A 24,103-nucleotide genomic window follows, 5' to 3' on the forward strand; every position below is an offset into this window, starting at 1 on the left:
ACTACAGCTGAACGCCGGTGGCCTTGCCCAGGGTCAGAGGCGGCATGGTTTGGGCCAGGCCTGCGCTGGCAGTCACGGCGTCAGGTCGGGGTGGCGGGTGGGCGAGGGACCTTTCCATGCCGGCAAAAGCCCCCGTGTAGACGCCGCGTTGTGCGGTTCCGGGGGGCCCTGCCGGAGAGGCCTTGGCCCTGCTGGGCAGGGGCGCGGAGCCCCCCCGGGGGCCAGTGGAGAGAACGATCCAGAACGGATCCCGGTGATTACTAAGAGCTCAAGCCAGGCTAACCAACAGATGTTAATTGCGTGAACCCTTAACAGTGAATAACTAATCAGGGCTCACATAGGGGCTCATTTAAATAAATGTAAATAACCCGCCCGCAAAAACACCAGTGAAATGATCACATGCCCCCCCCACCACCTTGCGGATCAATATTCATGAACTTCATTTGAATGCCCCGCCTTCTTTTGGCTCCTTGTGCTCTGATTGGCTAGTTCCTTTGTCACTCCCTGGCCCGCCGCCCGGCCCCTCCTCTCTTGCTCCCCGTTACTTGGAGGCCCCGCTAAGAAGGTTGCAGCCTAACCCGGCGGCTGTGCCGGGCCCCGCCTTCCTCGTTGGGGTGCTGGGCGCTGATTGGTCCTCCCGTGCTGTCAGTCACGCCGCGGGGCCCCCACCCCGTCCCCGGCTGGGGCTCAGCAGCAGGTTGGGTTGCGCGGCGGAGGTTGGTGTCTGAGGCGGCCGCGGGCTCCCCTCCTCCGCCCCCTCGGTGCCCCGCGGAGGGTGAGGAGGGGCCGGGCCCCGGGGCGGGTGGGGTTCTCGCCCAGCCCGGGGAGGGAGCGACGGGAAACCCCGGCGCAGGCCGCGGCCTGGCGGAGCCCCCGCCCCAGGGACCCCCTCGGGGCCCGGTCGGGCCGGAAGAGGGGCGGGCGTAAGGGGAGGGGTACGGGAGTGGGGTGGTGGGGGGTGGGGAGGTTGGGGGAGGAGGGTACGGGGATGGGGAGGTTGGGGGGAGTGGGGTGGTGGGGGGAGGAGGGTACGGGGATGGGGGGGAGGGTGGGGTACGGTGGGGGGAGGTTGTGGGGAGGGTGGGGTGGGGGATACGGGGGTGGGGAGTGGAGTGGGCAGACAGGGTTGGGATGGCAGTTGGGGGTTAAGGGGTAACGGGGCATGTGTGGACATTGTGGGGATAAGAGGGTAACAAGGGGTACTGGGGTAATAAGGGAGTGGCCATGTAGGGGGATAAGGGGACATGTGGAAGTCCTGGTTTAATGAGTGGAGGAATAGGGGGGTACTGGGTAATAAGGGTATATGCATCAGGGGAGAATGGAGGAGTAGGGGGCATGTGAGGATACTGGGGGAATAAAGGGGAGCGGAGGGTTGGGGAGCGGAGGGTAATGAGGGGCATGTTGGAATCCTGGGGGGAATAAGGGGGTGTTGGCATGTGGATGGGTGAGTTTGGGGTAATAAAGGGGCATGTGGGGGTTCTGGGGTAATAAGACAATAGGTCTGTGGAGTGGGGGAATAAAGAGGAATGTCAGGGTAATTAATGGAGGAATGTGGGGAGTTGGATAGGACCATTTTTAGATAACTGGGGAGCAGGTACTTGATATAACATGGGTATCGGGGACAGCTGGAGAGCATGGGGGTAATATGAGTTGTATGTGGGACTGGTAACATGTGAATATATATGTATATGGTTATAGTGTGTTGGGAGGTAGCGAGTGTGGTGTATTGGGGAGCTGTTAAAGATGTGGGTGGGGTATATCACTGGCAAGGAGTTGATGGCTGGTTGAAGGTGGTACTGGTAGCTTTCCTGTTCTTTTTGGGGAGTATTTTGGAGGGGTGTGTGATGGATTGTAAATCACAGGCTAGTTTAGGGAGGAGTAATTGTGCTGATCAAGGTTTTTCATTTTTATGAGGTGGGGGCTAGACAGGTAATGTCGGTGTTGCAGGCAACAAGGGAGGGAAATTCTCTTTCTCCATCTCCTTGTTGAATTTCAGGCTGAGGTGGTATAGAATTTGGTATGGAAGCCAAATACTAGCAGGTGTTCTGGGGGAGCAGGGGGGATTAGGAAGGGAAGAGTTTGTGGGAGGGGGGTGTTATGGCTCATTCTGGAGGCAGTGGATTTCCTCTCAAAGTTGTTTCATTAGGCTGTGTTGGAGGGTCTAAACACTCATGTTTTTTGTACTAGGCCATTGCTAGCAGATGTGATTTTAAAATAGAAACAAAGAGGGAAATAACTAATTAGGTTATAGTCTAGTGTTAGATTTATTCTGTTCTTTGTATCTTTTTATATTAGTGATTGTTTTGAATTATTCAAATTCCCTGTCAGTACAGCTTTTTAAAAAAATAGGGTGGAATTGCACTTGATGGATGGTTCTTGGTGAAACTGACAACCTAGAACTATTTGTTTATAGGTGTAGGTATTTAAAAAATGTACTTTGACAAATACAACTCTGGTGACTTTACCAGTAGAGGAGCTGACTTCCTCATAGGCCACAGGAAGCAGTAATTTGATATTTAATCTGAGTCCATCCAATTCTATAAGAGAACTTCAAGTAACTGTTCTTGTGTTTTTCTTTTGAAGCATATTAGCTTTCAGGACATTCTTACCCTTACAACAGCATGGCAGTGAACTAACACTCATTCTGCAGATTTAAAGCATATTCTTAACTTTATGCACTGTGCGTAGTTCCAAGTGGGTATTTTTTTGTAGGTACTGGGGCCTAAATCTGTTTGCTTTATGAAGGTGTGCTATCTGCTGCAGTTTAACTTCATGGTGTTACCTAGATTACTTCAACCGTATTTATGGCCAATATAAAATATATTACACAAAATAACACTAGTTAAATACTTAAGTATAGCTTTTTGTGTTTAAGTTTCTCTCATGCATTTTGTAGCTCTAAACCAAACAAGAATAACACTTTCTTTGTTTGTGGTTTTCCAAGTGTTGTAACATGTTACAACTTCCATAGGAAGCAGTTTTTAAATGTACCTCGTGTTCCATTTGTAATGTTCCTTATTTTCCCCCTTGATGTAGTGTTTATACTCCATATAACTTCAAAATATTTTAAAAGCATTAACTAGATGCTCACAACATAGAGGGAGTTTTACAGGTGAGGAAACTGAGGCACACACTGACTTGTTCTAGTCTAGGACAAGCAGAAAGGATGAGTTGTTAGGCGCTAGCTTGGGACTTGGGAGACCCAGGGTCAGTTCCTTACCCTACACAGACTTCCTCTGTGACCTTGGGCAAATAATTTAATCTCTCTGGGTCATAGCTGCTTATCTGTAAAATGGAAATAGGGCAATGTTACTATCTCACAGGGGTACTGAGGATAAATACAGTAAAGATTATGAGGTGCTTGGATACTGCTGTAATGGGGGGCTGGATAAGATCTAAAGATATGGGGAAATAGTGTCAGGACTGAGAATTTGGGGAGTTCTAGCTCCTGACTCCCAAACTCATGCTCTAGCTACTAGACACTGTTCTCCTCAAACTTGAGCAGACTCTCTGGCCTTCAGAAAGTATTAAATGCCATTTTCCCCCCGCTGGTTAAAGTAGCCCACTACTTTGTAAAATGAAAATCACATAACTGAATTTGTCACTTTTAGTAATAGGGGAAATCATGATTCCTCATACTGAAAGACATCTTATTAGCACAGTGGCTGGTCCTTTGAGCCTTGGTGCTGGCAAAATGCCTCGGCTTAACTGGTTGTCATTAGAATAGTTTATGCTTTGTGCAAGGCTTGAAATAGTCACTTGTCCACTTACCAGTAACTAGTGGGAAGTTTTCCCTAATGTGTTCAGGAGGGGGTGGAGAGAAGCAGAATTTAAGCTGCCATTTTAAAAAAAAATACCTTCTTGTCCTTTCAGTTGTGAAGAAATGTGGGCCTGTGTAGTGTTATCTTACTGAATTTGCAGACCCTGGTGCTGTGTAGAATTGACAACTGATCAATTTCACTGCTGCTATCAGAACCCTGGGGGTAGCAGTAAAGCTGAAAAACAATCATGACAGTTTCACTGTCTTGCTGCTTGGAAAAAGGCAGGCTCTGGGGGAGGATGGCCCAAAAATGGTGGTTGCAAGAATTGTAGAGAAACAGTCCACAACAGATGAGGTATTCTGGGGTTAGGGCAGCTGAGGGGTAGGACGAGAACTCCTCTTTAAGAGCCGTAGGGGGACTTAATTTTATCAGACCCCTGCTAAGAAGATAGTGATATGAGAAGTGAACCCCTTGTAGAGTTTCAAGCGGGGTTCTAGGATAAGAAGCTATAAACAGCAGCTTGCTCCAGTCCATGTTTTTTTGCCTGTCAATGCTAAAGGTTTGCACCAATCTAACTAGAGTGGTGGCTAGCTATGAATGCTTGAAATCCTTTGTCTGCACAAGGTCTCGGTTTCCCCATCTCTAAAACAGATAAAAGGGTTGAGGCTTGACTGGCTACTGTTTGAACAGGTACTTTGAAGTGTAAAGTGTTAAATTATCATTTGCCTTGTCTAATGTGTTTTGACATGCTTTTTTTAAAATTGGGTGGTACCCTGACCAGTTGGTTGTCAGAAAGTGTTGAATTTGAAAATTGCTAGTATGACTGTTTTGTAACCCTCCTGATAGGTTGAGAGACCTAACAGGTGGTAAATACTATGTTGCCAAGGTGATGTGATGTTCTCCTCCTCCTTTGTGGGTCTGACATTTTGCACATCAAACTAAGAGAAGATATTAAAGGGGGGAGGGAAATGAAGATTAAGAAAAATGTAAGTAATGTTCCTTCCCACACTGCTCTGTGGTCTCACCTGGTTAATAACCTAAGCCTGTTAGAGGACTACCAGCAAAGCTGAAGAGGGCATAATTTTTACCCACGTCTTCATGCTGGTATCCTCCGCTTGTTAAAAAAATTACCCAAACTTTTGCAGCATAGATAAGATTCAAAGGGCCAAGTTCTGCCCTTGGATTCATGCATGAAACTTTTGACTCCAGTGGGAGTTGCATGTGCATTGCATATGCATATCTAATGGTAGAACTTGTACCAAATTACTCTGGGCTAGCCTACAATATTGAAGTGAGTGCCTTAGGTTTTATTGCTATCACGTAAGCATTTCACCTTTCTATTTGCTCCATCCAGGTCAGCTAAATAGGTAGCTGTGGGAGAGGTGCTGTGGTACTGCAGCAGCTCTGCCTCTGTTTACCCAATGAAGTCTTCAGGACACTTTGTTCATGGATGTGGCTTTGATGTGGGGACTTCAGTACCTCTGAAGTCTAAGACCAACAAACAAAAAGAATCTTTGGGCCTGGTGGCTTCAACTTTCAGCCCCCTTCCTCTCAGGTGGTCCTCAGCTGCAGTGGCTTGGCTTAATGACTACCAGCCAGTTCCTGGTAACAAATCAAACTGTCTGACCTACCCTTCCGCAGGAAGGCTCTGGCAGACTGTAGTCTTCAGTCACCTCCGGGGCCCCACCCAGGCTTCTTTCTGAACGTGGGGACTGCCAGTCTGCTTTCCTTCCCAGTCAGGGCCAAACTGAGCTGTGCTCCCTCCTTTTAACACCTTCTTCCATGCCTGAGGCCCAGCACAGATGTAGGGGGGCTGGTGGGGGCTCCATGCAGCTTATTAACCTGTTCCTGACCAGTGTGGGGTTTGTATATCCCAGCAAGTATCTTGACAAAATATACAAGAATAGACTGATAAACTTGGATGTATATGTTGCATTTTCTTTAAATACACCAGTTATGCACCTTTATTTCATGCATGAGTTTTTGAGGTTTCTAGTATTTAAACTTCTTATATTATGGGAAAGATTATCATGGGAAAGGGGTGTCTTTGTTTAGCCTTATTTTTAGTATTACCTGTATTTTGTAGGGTTTCAGAGTAACAGCCGTGTTAGTCTGTATTCGCAAAAAGAAAAGGAGTACTTGTGGCACCTTAGAGACTAACCAATTTATTTGAGCGTGAGCTTTCGTGAGCCACAGCTCACTTCATCGGATGAAGTGAGCTGTGGCTCACGAAAGCTTATGCGCAAATAAATTGGTTAGTCTCTAAGGTGCCACAAGTACTTCTTTTCTTTCTGTATTTTGTAAATCTTCTATTTCTTTATCCTCCAAAAAGATTAGAATCAAAGTTATTTTAAGTCAAGAGAAGAGACTACAAATGGTCAGAAAAATCAAGAGAAAATCTGCTTAATTTTGAAAAAGTTCAATATTCACTACACTGATTTATTTTAGTAAATAGAAATCTTAGAATTGTCTCTTGGCTTTCTTCAATACAAATGTCTTGCTTGTGCAGAGTGGAAGCAATATTTAAAGCATGTGTGTTTTTGTTTTTTAACATGGAAACCAGATTATTTTTTTCCTGAATTGGGTTACATGTATGCTACTGATCTTAAATAAGTGTTTGTGACCGAAATAGCTCCAATAACTCATTATCATCTTTGGTCTAAACTTGTTCTAAATACTTTCTATGAACAGAATTTTAAAACTACTGTTTACAAAAAAAGAGGAAATTTAGGCAAACTGTTAGTGTTGAGACACAAACCAGGAAACTTAGTTAAGGCTGTCTCATAACTTGCCCTTCCCCCATCCACTCGAACAGACACAAGTGTGTCTGCCTTATCCTGACCTGTCCTATTATATATTGTTTTGCAAAATGTTAAGTGTTCAGACGTGTACTTGGAAATAATTACTTCTGTTTAAAATATTAAAAGGTGTAAAATCTGAGAACTCTTGAGTCACCCATGTACTGTTTTACTTTGTCATTCCTATAGTAGGAGGAAAAAGGTAGAAAATGGATTTGTGTGAGTGTGTACTCTCTGAAAATAACCCACCCCTTTTAGTGTGAATATGACAGTAACTGAACCAGAGGTCTTAGTGCAAGCAGGATTTCCTTCATTTTCAGTCCTGAAGCTAGTGTTATGAATACAGGGCCTATGACAGTTGCAGGATGTGTTGTTCATCATACTCGATACCTTGCCCAGTCGTGCTCTGGTCGCTGTAGAGAAATGACAGCCCTCTCCTTTCCATTAGACCTCCTGGAACAATCAGCATTAGAAATTGGCATTCTATTAAAGTTCTTCAAATGGCTTTTCAACTTATCCCATTCAGAGGGCGTAAGGTCTATTTTTAAACATATAGAAGAGTTGATGGTGATGGTGGTTTTTGGGTTTTTTTTATTTTTTTTTCCCAAAGCCCTGCGGGATTTTTGTCCATTTCTGCTTGCTTTGCTCTTACAATTTAGTCCTTGGGTGTTTTCTGTTCTTTCCTCCTCCTCTCTCCCCCCTCCCCCATGTGTTTTAACCTTTTCCCAGCTAAGTGCTTATTTTCTGATACTTTTCCTCTAAAATCAGACAAATGTTTCTCTTCAGATGTCATTCAGAAGTTGGTTTTACAGAAAGTAGTATTTTGTTCCTCGTTTGGTGGGTGATATCGTGATCCCTGCAATGTGCTGGTGGTGAAATTTCTGTTTTGGCTGGCAACAGAATGATGTTTTTGCTCTGTAGGTCATGACTGTTAGTGAAAACTAACTAGGATTACTGAAAACGAGAGCTGTGATACTGGCTGTGGTACACCACTTGAATATTCCCAAACACAAATTCTGTTAACTTTAAGATTACTATGTAATTCTTTATTTAAAAACAGTTTTGAGGGCAAATAGTTACAGAATTTAAATATTGAACCTTTTAAAAAATCCTTAGTTAAGGTTAATGAATACAATCCCTTCTCTGATAGTATTACTTTCTAAATTTAATAATGACAACATTTTGCTTTGGTAGTATCAACCACTCAAACAGGCAGTATTGCTTGGATGTTTAAGAGCAAATGTGTGTTTATTCCATTGAAGAGGACGATCAGTGGAGGTAGGATCAAACTTTCAAGAGGATCAGTGCTCCTTTCTTCCAGCCTCATCACAATAGGAAGTTCATAGTGTATCTAGAACAAAATGTTGGCAAATCGTTTTTCCTATGACCTATGAATGTACGGAGCGCCTCTGTGGGGGCATTCTACAGAAAGTTTTGTGCTAGGCTAATACAATCAGACAGATTTAATTGTCAGCTAATCCAGATTAAACATTGTCATCATTCCAGTCATTGAATCATATATGGATTTATGCTGTTAATCTTGACCCATAGCTTCCTATTGTTATAAAATTTTAAATCTTGAAACAAAAGGCTTTTTTTTTTTCAGTGGGTTTTATATTAAAAAAGAGAACCGTTGTACAGTACCTGTTAGATCTAGGAAATAAAAGTGGAACAAATCTTTTGGCACTGGGGATGTTTTTTACTTGAGGAGAAGTAAAGCCATGTTGCTTGGAAATGGGGAAACAAGTGTTCTATAATTATAATTTGTTTATTTAAATGAAGTGGCGAAAAGCAAGTAGGGATCAGAAGAACATGCTGAACCAAAGGAATAATGGTTGAGCAGTTTTGGAGAGGGCTAGCCTAACAGGAATAGGAAAGACAATGGAGTCAAGTTTGGAAGGAAAGCTGTAGAACACTGAGACCACAACTGAAAACAAGTCCGATAGTTTGGAAGCTCATTTAATTCACGTGGTTTTGGGAATCTATCAATTTGGTTTTGTTGAAGTTTCTTATAACTTGCTTAAATTGTTGCTAACAGACAATGGCAGAAGTAGCCTTGGAAATCGTGATGAAATTAACATAGACATCATGTACTGTAAACTATGCAGACAGAAGCTTCTCTTGTATCCTGTATAAGGCCAGGTTTATGCTACAAAGATTTGTAGGTATAGCTATTGGCCAGGGGTGTGAAAAAACCATACCCCCAGCTGACACAGGTTATTTCTGCAAACCCCCCAGTTGTAAAAGCAGCTATGTTGACAGGGTGCTTCTGTTGGCATAACTAATGTGTATGGGAAGGTGGTGTTACTATAGTGGCAGAAACTCCTTGCATCAGCGTATGCTGTCTACACTACGAGCCTCTGCCGATAGCCATGCTGATTAGCTATACTGGCAAAGCCTGTCTAGTGTACTGGCAAAGCCTGTCTAGTGTAGACTAGACCTAAATCTGTCTTTTGTAATGTAAAAGTTATTGAGGGTGAGTGGGAAGAATGAGTGTTGAACATCATGAAGTGTAGTGAGGGTAAGGAAAAGTTCTGTCACACTGCTGTGAACCGAGCGTGAAGATTCAGGGTCTGAACTATGGTTCATTTAGTATGGAACCTTAATTCTAAATTTCTGGATTTCAAATAGTTTTTAATTGCAGTAATCTAATGTGTTGTGTTGATATGCTTAAAACTCTGTTTTTTGTCAAGGATGTATGTGTAGTAACTCAAGTTTAAATGACTCCATTTCTTCACGGTTCTTTAAAATCTTGATACTGTCTCTCTTTATGATAAGAAAGCCACTGGCTCTAATATCAGATAGCTCAGATGTTTCTCAGTAGGTTTCAGAGTAGCAGCCATGTTAGTCTGTGTCCGCAAAAAGAAAAGGAGGACTTGTGGCACCTTAGAGACCAACAAATTTATTTGAGCATAAGCTTTCGTGAGCTAGCTGTAGCTCATGAAAGCTTATGCTCAAATAAATTTGTTAGTCTCTAAGGTGTCACAAGTACTCCTTTTCTTTCTGTTTCTCAATGGTTTCTGTCAAACATTAAGTTGGAGCCTGGACAGACCTGGTACAAAAAAACCCAACCAAACAAACAAAGCCCTAATTGGCATTTGGCTTCTGGCTTTTCCCACACTCTTCCAGTTTACAAATCTGTTGCACTGTGTTTAACACTTTGCAAGCAGTTTCTATAAACTGCTATTTTGCAAAGTCAGGTGCCTCAATCTCCAAAACCTCAAAAAGAAAAGGAGGACTTATGGCACCTTAGAGACTAACAAATTTATTTGAGCATAAAACCTGTTAGTCTGGAGCAGTCATTATGCTTTCAGAAGAAAACACTTCTTTTCAGCCCCATGCCATTAGTTTGGAGGGTCTACTCTAGAGTGTCTCATGTATTTCTAAGAACATGCGTTGTTGCATTCTTTGCAGTATACTGCCATTTAGTTTGGGAAGTCAGGCAGCTGGCAGGCTCCAAGAATGCACTTTAGGGCACTAACTGTGCTGAAACCAGGGCTCTCCACTTAATCTCAATTTTTATCATAACCAAAATCCACCACATAACTGGATTTTTAACTAAGTCTTGGAGGGTAGGGCTTGGATCTAACCTTACATGAGAATAAACTAATGGCTCTCTGCAGCAAGGGTATGTATTAAAAGCGGCTGATGTGTTTTTAAAGAAGTGCATTGTTGCACAGGCTGAAGTACAAAAGGTCCTGTAATTCCTATATTTTTGTGGGGAAGGCAATTCTGTTGGTGGCTGCTGGTGAAATAGTAACTAGATTTATTTATTTATTTTAATTCATGGCAAAGACATGCAGGGTGGGTGAGAGGAACCCTTTCTGGTAGATGCTTTAATTTTCATAAAAAGAAAAGGAGGACTTGTGGCACCTTAGAGACTAACACATTTATTTGAGCATAAGCTTTCGTGAGCTAGCTGTAGCTCACAAAAGCAAAACACTGCTGCTACTCTGAAACCTTTAATTTTCATGTAGATATTAGGTAAGGGTGTGAGAGCACAAATATTTGCTTTGAGTTAAGGAACAAAAGGGAGCATTAAAGCTTTACTTTAGTCAAAGGGAACAGAAAACACCAGTCCAGCCAGAAGGACTGCAGTAAATACCCAAGGGTTTCCTTTCCTTCATGAGCACAGTAGGTTGTCATTGATAGACTATACTCCCCCCTGTCTTTTGGAAGGAGGCATTCTAGGGTTGATGAACGCAGCCTTTTGTCTGTGTTGCAAACCCTTTCTAAGCAGGGAAGGGGTTAGTCACATGTATCATTGCTCTAATGGAAAGCTGTTCCCTTGTCACATATAGGTAAGTACATCATGTAGATGCTTAATTTTATGATTTAGGGTTTTTTTGGGAGGTGGGGGTGTGATTGGGGAGAGGACCTGGGTAATCATTTTAAAGTTTGGTGGTGGTTTTTTTAATCATTCTTTTACCTTTATGGGCTGGATGATAAATTTTGCTGATTGCTTCTCTTCCTCCTTCCTCTTGTGATGAAACAGGTTTTAATTCTGTGTTTACTATGTTTGGACAAAATTAGGATTCCAGATCTAATTGCAACATGGTGTTTACCTTCTCCTGACACCCTTGAGGTAAAACAGTCTTTTTTGTGTATTCTGGTTTATTTTGCCTTTCACCCCAGAGCTTTCTAAAACTGGCAAGTTTGTATTTTCTTTTTTGTACTGTAACAATCTGAAATTACAGATGTTTAGGTACTAAGCAGTTTATATGCTGAGTTTTTTCTTGACATTGTCATTAGGTGGTTCTGATTTCTTTTGGCCCTCTTTAGGAGTTGGGCTGCTCTGACTGAATTTTCACTTTGTTAGTTCAGATTCAAGACCATGTATTTTGGCTTTTCAGCTGTTTTAAATCTAGTAGGCAGGGCTAGATACTGAGAAAAAGGGCATTCTGGGGTTTCAGTAGACAAAGTGAAGATCAAACCAAATTCTGTTTTCTCAGATACCCCACATTCAAATTTCCATGGAAGATGATCCGACTAGACTGAGGTCTGTCTGTAGGGCTATTATGTCCGTCACAAAGAATAGTGTCCCTCAGATTGTACTTCGTGTATCCTGCTCGTTTGTATGAAGACCTACGTTTGCTGCTGCTGCTGCTCCAGTGCCATGTATGTTTGCAAGTAAGCTGTAGAAAGAACATCCAGAGTAGGAATTGCAACAGAATTTTTTTTTAAAGTTTTCATTTCAACTCCTCTGCAGCCTGTGCAATTGTGTGTCTTGTTCTACTGAGGGTACGTAAATTCTGCATTCTGAATGAAGGGACTCACTTGCAGATGTTCTTCTGGGAAAGGTAACTCTTCTGCAGACATGTAGATGTGAGATCCTGATTTTGATAATGCTTTTGGCGCAGTGCCACCTGGCATTCTCATAAGCAAACCAGAGAAATGTGGTCTAGATGAAATTACTACAGGGTGGGTGCACAGCTGGTGAAAGACCATACTCCGAGTAGTTATCGAAGGTTTGTTGTCAAACGCGGGAAATAACTAGTTAGGTCCCATAGGGCTCTGTACTGGGTCTAGTACTAGTCAATATTTTCATTAAGAACCTGGATAATGGAGTGGAGAATTTGATTATAAAATTTGTAGATGACACTAAGCTGAGAGGGGTCGCTTGCACTTGACGGACAGGATTGGAATTCAAAACGATCTTGACAAATTAGAGAATTGTTGCAATTCAGCAAGATGAAATTCAGTAAAGACAAGTGCAAAGTACTTCACTTAGGAAGAAAAATCAAATGCACAACTACAAAATGGGAAATAACTGGCTAGGCATAGTACTGCTGAAAAGGATCTCAGGGTTATAGTGGATCAGAAATTGAGTGAGTCAGCAATGTGATACAGTAGCAAAAAAGGTGAGTGTCATTCTGGAGTGTATTAAGAGTTTTTCTTGTAAGACATGAGAGGTAATTGTCCAGCTCTCATCGTCTTGATGGTGCCTCAGTTGGAATACTATGTCCAGTTCTTGGTATCACACTTTAGGAAAGATGTGGACAAATTGGAGAGAGTCCAAAGGAAAGCAACAAAAATGATAAAAGGTTTTAGCAAATCTGACCTTTGAGAAAATTTAAAAAAAAAAAAACAAAAACAAAACCTGGGCACATTTAGTCTTGAGAAGAGGAGACTGAGGTGGGACCTGATCAATCTTCAGATATGTTAAGGGCTGTTAGAGGACAGGGATCAATTGTTCTCCATGCCCACTGAAGGTAGGACTAGAAGTAATTGTGCTAATCTGATTTAGGTTAGATATTCGGAAAAACTTTCTAACTGTAAGGGTAGTTGAGCTCTGGAATCCGCTTGCAAGGGAGGTTGTGGAATCGCTGTCATTGGAGGTTTTTAAGAACAGGGTGGGCAAACCTCTGTTGGGGTGGTCTAGGTATATTTGGTGCTGCCTTAGCGCGAGAGGCTGGACTAGATGACCTCTTGAGATCCCTTGTAGTCCTACATTCCTATGATTCTGTGCTTTCCAGTGGAAATACGCTACAGGGGTCCCATGCAGTTTTTTCAATAAATGTATGGCATTTGCCTAAATATACACCTATAATCAGGAATTTTGTAAAACCTGATTAAGGATTAGATTCTGTTTCTTAAACATGGGATTATTTACGGGGTCCTAGAAGCTGACAAACTTCTGTAAAAGGCAGCAGCAAGATTGAGTAACATGCAGGGTTTTGAGCATAGACTGCTGCGGTGAGTCCTAAAAAGGACGCTACATTGGCTAGTACAGATAGAATAGGATCTAAGTGACAGCAGTGGCTCCATGCTTGCAACATACCAATGCAGATGAAACAAATGTTTGCCAAATGTTGTTCATATGGCAGACCTGCTCTGGAAAAGTGGCCTATGGGTTTAGAGTAGTAATTATTTTCTAACAGCCCTGTGGAGCAAAAGCTATTCAGAGAGTTTATGGAGGACAAGGAAAAGCTTGCTCCAGAATATTAGTATAAAAATGTTTGCATGTGAGCTGCAGTGGGTGACTGATTAGAATATAATTTGGCTCTGCAGAATTCTTTACGCACCCAGTGGAGGCTGCAGTCTTCCTGAATCTGAACCTGTATGCTGAAGAACCTATCTTTCTGGCTAAAAATGTGGTGGAACTTGGGTCACGAGCAACTGCAGGGTGCAGTCTGCAAACCCTTGGTGCCACTAGGAACTGCCCATGTACAGAAGCAGCAAATTGCTTTGGAAAACTTCAGCCCTTGTTGTGGTGTCGTGGGTGATTTGGTAGAGCCCTTCTTCAAGAAGGACGCTTTCTATAAATATATCAGAGGGGTAAATACCAGGGAGGGAGAGGAATTATTTAAGCTCAGTACCAATGTGGACACAAGAACAAATGGATATAAACTGGCCATCAGGAAGTTTAGACTTGTAATTAGATGAAGGTTTGTAACCCTTGGAGGAGTGAAGTTCTGGAACAGTCTTCCAAGGGGAGTAGTAGGGGCAAAAGACACATCTGGCTTCAAGACTAAGCTTGATAAGTTTATGGAGGGGAGGGTATGATGGGATAGCCTAATTTTGGCAATTAATTGATCTTTGACCATTAGCGGTAAATATGCCCAATGGCCTGTGATGGGATGGGATCTGAGTTACTACAGAGAATTCTTTCGTGGGTGTCTGGCTGGTGAGTCTTGACCACATGCTCAGGGTTTAGCTGATTGCCATATTTGGGGTCGGGAAGGAATTTTCCTCCAGGGCAGATTGGCAGAGGCCCTGGCGGGTTTTCGCCTTCCTCTGCAGCGTGGGGCACAGGTCACTTGCTGGAGGATTCTCTGCACCTTGAAGTCTTCAAACCATGATTTGAGGGCTTCAGTAGCTCAGACATGGGCTAGGGGTTTATTACAGGAGTGGATAGGTGAGATTCTGTGGACTTCGTTGTGCAGGAGGTCAGACTAGATGATCATAATGGTCCCTTCTGACCTTAAAGTCTGTGAGTCTAAGAGCTCATTGCTACAGGATTTACAGGTTCTTCTCATTATGGACCCTAAACAAATCTATGGTTGGGAAGAGAAGAGGACCCTTATTTAATTGTGGTGTCTGTACTTGCCAAGAATGAATGTAAATAAGCAACTGTCTTCTGTGCTCTACCAAAAAGATCTGCACTTTGGACTAGGTGCTAATTAGGTATCTGACATCCATTGTCATATCACCACATGCTCTGCCTTTCTTTATAGGGATGGATCTAGGGCAAAAATTTCAAAAAGCTCCTAAGTCACTTGAGTGCTTTTGAAAACGTTACCCCTAGACTAACACAAGTGGTTCAGATTTCTAATGACCTTGGAGTTACATTAGAACCCTCGGAGTTACGAACACCAGAGTTACCAACTGACCAGTGAACCCCACACCTCATTTGAAATTGGAAGTACACAATTACGCAGCAGCAGAGACGAAAAAAGCAAATACAATATAGGACTGTGTTAAATGTAAACTACTAAAAAAAATTAAGGGAAAGCAGAATTTTTCTTCTGCGTAGTAAAGTTTCAAAGCTGTATTAAGTCGGTGTTCAGTTGTAAACTTTTGAAAGAACCACCATAATGTTTTGTTCAGAGTTACAAACATGTTAGAAAAAAGAAAAGGAGTACTTGTGGCACCTTAGAGACTAACCAATTTATTTGAGCATGAGCTTTCGTGAGCTACAGCTCACTTCATCAGATGTTTACCACGGTAAACATCTGATGAAGTGAGCTGTAGCTCACGAAAGCTCATGCTCAAATAAATTGGTTAGTCTCTAAGGTGCCACAAGTACTCCTTTTCTTTTTGCGAATACAGACTAACACGGCTGTTCCTCTGAAACATGTTAGAGTTACGAGCAACTTCTGCTCCCGAGGTGCTCATAACTCTGAGGTTCTACTGTACAAGTTCTGGATTTAATCAGAAAATTTTGTTTGAGAACATTTGATCTCCTCCCCTGTCGTCCCTGCACATCTCTCTGTTGAATCATATTGGTGCTTCCATAGTTCATTTGGTTAAACATCCTATGCTTATGAATATTTTGGGGGATAGGTCAAGTAGACTGATTAGACCTATGCCTTTTTGAAGCACATGATGGCCAATAGTATCTTCTTACATTTCAGTATGTGAAATAAACAAACATAATTTACATTACTGCCAAATAGTTTCATGTGCCTCTCCCATTCTTTTTGTTTTGGAACTGGCACCCATTTCAGTATTAAACACTTAAGGGTTTATTTTAAAATAGGGTGGATAGCCACAAATTTTCTATTATTTTTTCCTCTGAACTAGGAAAGGAGGGCTTGGTGTTGCCTTGGGTAAGTTCATCAGTCTTTAACTGCTGGGGAAATGGGTTTGTGTTTTGGTAGTTTGTCCTAGCGCACATCTGAATATAATGCACAACTTCAGTACAACTTTGTCAGGTTCTGTTGGAGAGGCCCAGGACTTGGAATAGCAACAATTGTTATCGGCCAGGAGGGTGCTACATTGTGGGAATAGTTTACACAGTACCAGGGCCGTGGTACCTGTAACTTAACTTTTCTAGAATCTCACTGATCTAGGAAAATAGGTCTATCACCTAATATCCTAAGAGATTAGTTGCTCTTAGGTTGCTTATTGCTGCTATAAGATGCCAAGTTACTCCACTCTCTAGTCTCTTGTAAAAAGTTGCTGAGATTTAGCTCTAGTTTGAGAGTAACACCTGGGAGAGATTGTTTGGATAATACTGTATATGCTGTTACTTTGCAGGTGAAGTATGATCTCTTTGCAGCTCAAGCCATTCCTTGCAGTTACCATGTTTAATAGTATTAAAGAAAGTGCTTATTACCACACTTTCTAATGTTTTCAGATGGAAATTATGCTAGCATTAGAAAAATTAAAATCTCTCCACAATGACCAGGAAGACACAATCTGAAGAAAATTTGTTGGAGGACAGGAAATTTTGTTAAGCTTACCAAAAAGCCAACCGCTATAGGAAATTCGAAGTTGAAGTTGACACTGGCATGATATGAGGGTGCGGTTTCAGCTGAATCAGTAAGGCTGTGACTGACAAAAGTATTACAGTTCTGTGCCTTTCTAAATTTAACCATGTAGATTCTGATTACCATCGTTTCTGAAGAACTTTTGGCTCAAAGTATCCATACGAAGTTTTAGTTATATACACTAACTGCAGAAACAAGAGCTACAAAATGTATCCGAGAAGGCAGAGAATCTCTAGTGGAATTCTGGCTTTTCATGTGAACTTCCTGTTTTAGGTAACTTTATGTATTTAAGTGTTTGCTGTTGCACTACAGGGTCATTTTAGCTATTGTCCTCTATGTAAATAAGGCCTCAGTGCCGCAAGCTTTATGCGGGCTCAGACTTGTGGGATTGATATCAGTGGGTTGGATTAACTCTCAGGAGCAGGGTGTAAATCAGGGGTGGGCAAACTATAGCCCACCAGCCGTTTTAATCTGGCCCTCGAGCTCCTGCTAGGGAGTGGAGTCTGAGGCTGGCCCTGCTCTGGCACTCCAGTCGGGGAACAGGATTGGGGGCCACTCCATGTGGCTCCTGGAAGCAGCAGCATGGCCTTCCTGTTATACCAATAAAATAAAAACCAGCAGGATCTTATTAAAGGGGAAAAGGCAAAATGCCACATTTATTGTGAATACAGAAAGAATCATAGTAAGCAGTTATCAGAGTAGCAGCCATGTTAGTCTGTATTCGCAAAAAGAAAAGGAGTACTTGTGGCACGTTAGAGACTAACAAATTTATTTGAGCATAAGCTTTCGTGAGCTACAGCTCACTTCATCGGATACATACTGTGGAAAGTATCGAAGATCTTTTTATACACACAAAGCATGAAAAAATGGGTATTTACCACTACAAAAGGTTTTCTCTCTCCCCCCACTCCCCCACCCCACTCTCCTGCTGGTAGCTTATCTAAAGTGATCACTCTCCTTACAATGTGTATGATGATCAAGGTGGGCCTAACACAATTAGCAGCTTGCAAGTTTCACAGACAGAGGGAGAGAAACAGTACCAAAAACCAAGAGACCTCTTAATTAGTAATACCCTGGAATTTAAACTATGGGGAATCAAACTCATTTGTGATTTTAATACAGAACTTCTTTAATATGATCCAACACTTCTCTGGCTCCTACACATAGGGGCAGCCAAGGGGCTCCGCTTTCCATGCTGCCCCTGCCCCAAGCGCCACCCCTTCAGCTCCCATTGGCCAGGAATCACAGCCAATGGGAGCTGCAGGGGCGGCATCTGTGGATGGGGCAGTGTGCAGAGCTGCCTGGCCATGCCTCCGTGTAGGAGCTGGAGAATAGACATGCTGTTGCTTCCGGGACGGTAAGCGCCGCCCAGGGCCTGCATCCCTGAGTCTCCCCCTCGCCAGTCTGTGCATATCTTCAGTATATCCCTCCCTCTGTTTGGGATATTCAGGAGGCATGTACATGCAAATAATGTTTCATGAGAATTTACCTGTTCTCACTATTGTCAAGCATTCAGAAATTGGGAGATTGACTTAAATCATGAGATTTTAATCTCCTAACTCCATGAGCTGGGCCTTTAAGAAAAAGCAGAGTATTTTGAGGGGCTGGCAACACTGTGATGCTTATTCCTCCTCTATAATGTCAGGGTACTGTCCCTTACATTCTGCTGTAGGTGATTGTTGTGGAAATGACTGACAAGGAGGAAAACCTAGGAGCAGGTGACCTTGTTACAAAACAAAACATTGTGTCTTAAATGTCCCTAATGTCTGCAAATCTTGTGATTTGTAACAGAAGAAATATGTACTATAAAGAATATGTAGCATTATCAGATTTGTTTCTAACTACTCTTTTCAGGGTTTTCTGTGAGCTGTTGGTGTATTTTCTTACCAGATAACTTTGCCAGAAAAATCCTATTTATTTATAAATAGAAGAAAACTACTTGTGAATTTATGGCCCGTCTCTTGTCCTTGCTACCAGTATCCAAAAAATAAGCTTCATGTTCATAGAAAGATGTTTATTTGCAAAATTAGATTTACAAAGATCCATTGCTAAGCTGCTTTATAAATATTAGTTTACTTTGTCTGTAATCTGACATTGTAAACAGATCAAAATTAAGGAAGGAAATGCTTTCAAATGCTAGAGAAATCCCAGGTTGTTTTTTTCCCCAGTGGCAGCTGTTGCTCCTATTTTTTATGGGGATTGTGAAGTTAATTCCAGTTTTATTTGCCAGTATATGTGATTACTGTAATGTTATCCTAGTGAGATGGACAGAGTTGAAGAAGAAATAGCTTGCCCATAATCATCTGGTTTCTTGGGGTATTGCAGACTAACCGTTATCTGTTCCAGAATCTAGACTGACTGTAGCACACAGTTTTGGTTCTTGGCATCAGGCTGAAGGCTAACATAGATCATGGGCCCCTTCTGAAAGGGGAAAATCTGTAGCCAGGTGACATCTGGTTATTGTCCTGCAATGTTCCCCAAACTACTGCAATGTGAGTGGTCATTCTAGAAAAGGTGTCCAATGAAAGTGTTGCTATCAGTAGGTAGTTTGGCATGGAGAGCAATGATTTCAGAAATAATCCCAGTACCTCTGCAGGTCAACTGGAGCTCCTAGCAAAGGCAAGTGAAAACACAAGAGAAATACTAAACAAACAGCTGAACTCCAGTTTATGTAGGGAGTGGGGAAATGCCAGTTTTGTGTGTGTGTGTGGTGGGGGGAGGCGTTAAGTATTTTGGGCAAATGCTGCAGAAGAGACACCAGTAAAGTTTCTAACAGGCTAGCTTTTATTAGAAGATGGCTTTGGAAAGCAGAGTTCTTTTAATTCTCTGGGTGAAGTATATGGCTTTCTTCTCAAGACAGTCACTAAGATTACAGGAAAAAATCTTCTTTGTTAAATATTTAACAGTTCTAGGGATTTCTGTTGTTAAATGGTGGTGTTATAACTTGCATTGCCACCAGATCCTATTGCTAGAGCTCTTGTCAACATACTGATTTGTTCACCCCAGCCACCTCAGTAGTTTTTTTTAATACCGTCAGTGGTTCTGATAAAGAAATAGACTCTTAATGCTTCTGTTTCATTGTACTGCAAGGGTCCTCATTTCACACCTGTGGATGGAGTAAAAAGATGCTAAAACCTGTCTGTTGCTTGTTGTACTTTATAGTTCAAGTTGTTCAAGAATTTCTATAGCAGGGGTTCTCAAACTGGGGGTCGTGAGGTTATTACCTGGGTGGTTGTGAGCTGTCAGCCTCCACCCGAAACCGTGCTTCCCCTCCAGCATTTATAATAGTGCTAAATATTTTTAAAAAGTGTTTTTAATTTATAAGGGGGGGTTGCCATCCGAGGTTTGATGTGTGAAAGGGGTCATCACTACAGACGTTGTTTGAGAACCACTTTTCTATAGGATTCTGTCACAAAGGCAACTAATTTCAAGAGCTGCCTTAAGCTCTGATTCTCTTCCAAGTTCTTCCTGGGCCCTCACTTATAGATGCATTTCTACTACACCATTCACTGATCATAATGATCAATATAATATCTGTTTATGATCACTAAAACTTGGTTGGATTGTCAGGCAGCTGAGACTTCCAAAACCCAGAACCGTGGGGAGAACAGTGATTACTTAATGTGTAAAGAGCTTGAGAGCCTTGGATGAAAAATACTGTCAAAGGGCAGGGTATAACTATTTTATAAATAGGCTTTTTGCATGTTCAGAAAGGGTCATTAGCCAGTTTATTTCTACAAGGCTCTCACACACAATGCAGGTTTATTTTTATCCAGGTATTTTCACTACATATACAAGACTTAGATTATGTGATCACTTTAAATGCAGTTCATATATATCTGCTTTAACAATGCATTATATGGTAATATCCTCGAATGCTGTGTGATTTATCCTTTTATATTACAAGGAGTGAAATACTGGAATAACCTGGGATGCCTAAGTCAGTGCTCTGTAGTTGTCAGTGACATTTCATTGCACAGGACTGTAAATCGAATGGAAATGGATAGTGCTGTGGTATGCCTTACTGCATTATATAGGCTTTTGTTATTGCATTAAAGAAAATAAAGCAGGTTCTTTATGGCCAAGGAAAGATGCTCAGTACTCTAGAGGCATCTCCTGGCAAATAATAATATGTTTACAGATGAATGAAGGGCCTTGGCCAGTGAGTTTCTTAGTTTATTGTTTAATGGCCAGAATGAGGCTAGTTGTACAGTGTTTCATTTTCTGGAAGTGAACCTGAGTTGGGTTATTATCATGTTACTTTTCTGTGTTTTATTAAAGAGATTTTATACTTCTGTTGGGTTAATGCTCCTTTAATTCATTTCGTGGCTGCTTTTAGTGATCATTAAGTCAGTTTTTGCTCCCGTTTGGAAGTAAAGTCATAAAGGGAGTCAAGTGGAAAAACCAAAGGAGGATGATACATGTGGTGCTCCGGACGCAACTTCCGTTCCTCTGCCTATTACATGAAACTTTATGGATTTTCCATATATTCTTGGAGGCATAGAGCAGCAGTTTACTGTGAGCAAAATTACATTGTTAGCTTGTTAGCTCTGTTCCAGTTCATGCTTTGTTGTTTTTGCAATCTCCAACAGCAATTTGCCTCCCCTCCGATTACCTATAGCAGTATCCTTTTGAAGATCCCACAGTAGAGAGTTCAACATAAGTACCCCATTCTTTCTTTCCAGATATTTGGGAGTCAACTTGAAGCTCCTGCTTACCTCAGGATTCCATATGATCTTTGGTGGATTTTACTTTTGATTTATCTCTAGACCATAATTTTAAGAGATTAGGATACAGATGAAAGGATACAAAAACCCTATTTTTCGATTTTAGTACAGTGGTTTGTTGACTCCTTTTCCTCCAAAGCTTCTCTGGAATTACTTTCCCTTGGACCTCAGATAACTGTTAATGACACGTGACCATGTTTACCTTAGCACCCTGAGGAAAGCGGTATTCTTGTAATGTCCTCTCTCCATTTTAAACCATGGCAGTGATCTCTGTCCAGACCTGTGACTGTTTCCAACTCTTGAAATTGTTTCCGGAGAACCCTCCTCCCCTGCAGTAGAAACATGGAAGATTCATAACAGGAATAAGTAAACTTCCTTAGCTTCCTGGTGATTATCACTAATGACTCCTCTGACTTTCTAAAACTTGAAATGCATCACTGTTTTACTATGTCCAGCCACCTCACTGGCTGCACATTGAGAGGTGATTTTTTTGTTTTTTTAAACTGTTAATGATTAAAGTCGTAAACAAGGCGTCTGTCTAGGAGGCAGGAGCTGTAGTACTTGCTATCGCATGAGCTCACAGCATCTGTATTTTCTGAACTGTTGCCATGAAGACTGAGAGCCTAACCATAAAGAATGGTATTGTTACATTGTGGCCTAGCAGGCCATTGATAATGTGGGTTGTTTTTTTTTGAGCCAGGACAACAGAAAGCAAAACTTGAAGAGACTTGAGAAACTCAGAGTTTTGTCGTCTGCTCTCTCCCTTCCCCCCCAATAAAATGAGTTTGGCACTCCACTGTACTCTCCTTTGGCTACAGTTAACATGTGTTTTAACTAGTAGATATCTCTCTCCTTTGTAAAAAGAAAAGGAGTACTTGTGGCACCTTTGTATGTTTGATATTCCTCCTCTTCTCTCCTTCCAGCCACCAAAACCTCCCCACAACTATAGAAGTTTTAGAGGGGGCTCAAAGTCACCAGCATTTTTTGTCACCATGTTCTCTAGACCTGCTCAGAGTAAGCATAGTCTAGATGTCTAAAGTGGTAAAAATGCAATTGCCCTGTTAACATGAGCATTCCCACCTATGTCACCCCTAGTGGAGCAGCATCAAGACCAGTGTAAAAGGAGACTTGCTGACACAGCCTTGGTGGAGCAGACAACTACACTTTAATTCATTTGTTCACACATGTAATAGGGTGCCCCTCTTCAGCAGAGGGTGTCGGTTTAGTTGACAAACATTGAACTGCATTACCCCAGGGAGGAGGACATATTAGCACCTATTTTACAGAGGAGATGAATTGAGGTCACAGGTCACACAAATCAGCAGCACAACTGGGAACAGAGCCTGGGAGTCAGAATTGCTGACCCTGTTTTATTACAGCAGATTCCCTCCCCTCCCTTTAAATTATCACACACAGCTTCCTGGCTTCTTGACTCAGGCCCTGTTGTGCTTAGATGTGTCAGCCATGAGACCTGGCCAATCAGGCTGCAATACTGAGACATGGGTGAGGAGGGCTGAGTTGAGAATACGTTCAGCAAATGCCCTCCATGATGCAACAAAGAAGCAGATCGGCAGAGCCCCCTCCAACCAAGACACCGCCAGCTTCATGAGTGGTTCCCTGGATGGCGAATTCGGGTGGGATGGGCGCGACATCCCTTCACTGTGGTCCCATGCTCACAATGCCATGCGTCGCCTGGGGAAGCGCATCGGCTGCTGCTGGGAGTGGCGCAAGGAGCGGCAGGAGCTGGGAGTCCTGGTGCCACAGATCAGGTCTGATGACAACACCATCGTCACCCCAAGCGCCAGGGGCATGCTGGAGAGGACCCTGAAGGCAGCCATCCACTCGCTGTACATGGAAATCCTGAAGCGTAAACCGGACGAGGCTAAAGCCTTCGAACTGACCAGCAAGTGGGACGCCAGCAACCACTTTTTCGCCGGGGGCGGCTTCACCTGTTTCACCGATTGGCGGTTCATCCACCGTGCCCGGCTCAACTGCGTCCCGCTCAACAGAGCCGTCCGCCACGGGAACCGAGACAAGTGTTACAGGAAGTGTGGCTACTCCGAGACCCTGCCCCACTCCAGAGCCGGGCAGCTGCGCCACAACGCCATCCAGAACTGCCTAGTGAAAGCCATCGCACTGCACCTGGGGGAGGTCGCTGTGAACTGCGCCATTCCTGGGACTGACAGCCAGTTGCAACCTGATGTGGTAGTCACTGACGAGGCCCAGAAAAAGATCATCCTTGTCGACATCACGATCTCCTTCGAGAACAGGACCCCAGCCTTCTGCGAAGCCTGAGCTCGTAAGCTGGAAAAATACACCCCTTTGGCCGACACCCTGAGAGCAAAGGGCTACGAGATGCAGATGGATGCCCTGATCGTCGGAGTCCTGGGTGCTTGGGACCCCCGCAACGAGCGTGTGCTGCAGACCTGTGGGATCGGTCGACGCTACGCACGGCTCATGCGACGCCTCATGGTCTCGGACACCATCTGATGGTCCAGGGACATCTACATTGAACACATCACCAGCCACCAACAGTACCAGGAGGCGTGAGCCGGTACGACATCGTGCATCCACTATGGGATAGGGACTGAGAGACTTTTTCCATTGGACCATATGAACTGGAACCATAAACTTAATGAACATTCGCAAAGAGAAAAGGAGTACTAGTGGCACCTTAGAGACTAACCAATTTATTTGAGCATAAGCTTTCGTGAGCTACAGCTCACTTCATCCGATGCTCAAATAAATTGGTTAGTCTCTAAGGTGCCACTAGTATTCCTTTTTGCGAATACAGACTAACACAGCTGCTACTCTGAAACCTGTCACTGAACATTAAATCCCACCAAATGAGGGTAGATCCATCTCTATCATTGTATCCACTC

At 42.8% G+C, this 24,103-nt stretch overlaps 1 protein-coding gene across 41 annotated transcripts in view; it reads left to right on the plus strand.

Annotated features, from left to right (window-relative positions):
* The first annotated feature begins 580 nt into the window (after positions 1-580).
* Positions 581-24,103, plus strand: part of GNG7 (G protein subunit gamma 7) — a 128,444-nt gene continuing 104,921 nt past the window's right edge. For 7 of the 41 annotated variants that reach the window (XM_075123271.1, XM_048830601.2, XM_075123282.1 and 4 more), the window contains exon 1: positions 654-775. Coding sequence is in view for 1 of the 41 variants with exons in the window: in XM_075123264.1 (XP_074979365.1) it covers positions 10,832-10,860 (29 nt within the window). In the remaining 40 variants the exon portion in view is untranslated. Of the gene's footprint in view, positions 776-902; positions 936-10,454; positions 10,861-11,124; positions 11,145-11,511; positions 11,690-24,103 lie in introns of those variants that run through there. The other 34 variants (XM_048830614.2, XM_075123295.1, XM_075123300.1 and 31 more) reach the window with 27 other exon arrangements.

The sequence above is a fragment of the Caretta caretta genome, chromosome 25 (assembly GCF_965140235.1).
Source record: "Caretta caretta isolate rCarCar2 chromosome 25, rCarCar1.hap1, whole genome shotgun sequence".
NCBI lineage: Eukaryota > Metazoa > Chordata > Testudines > Cheloniidae > Caretta > Caretta caretta.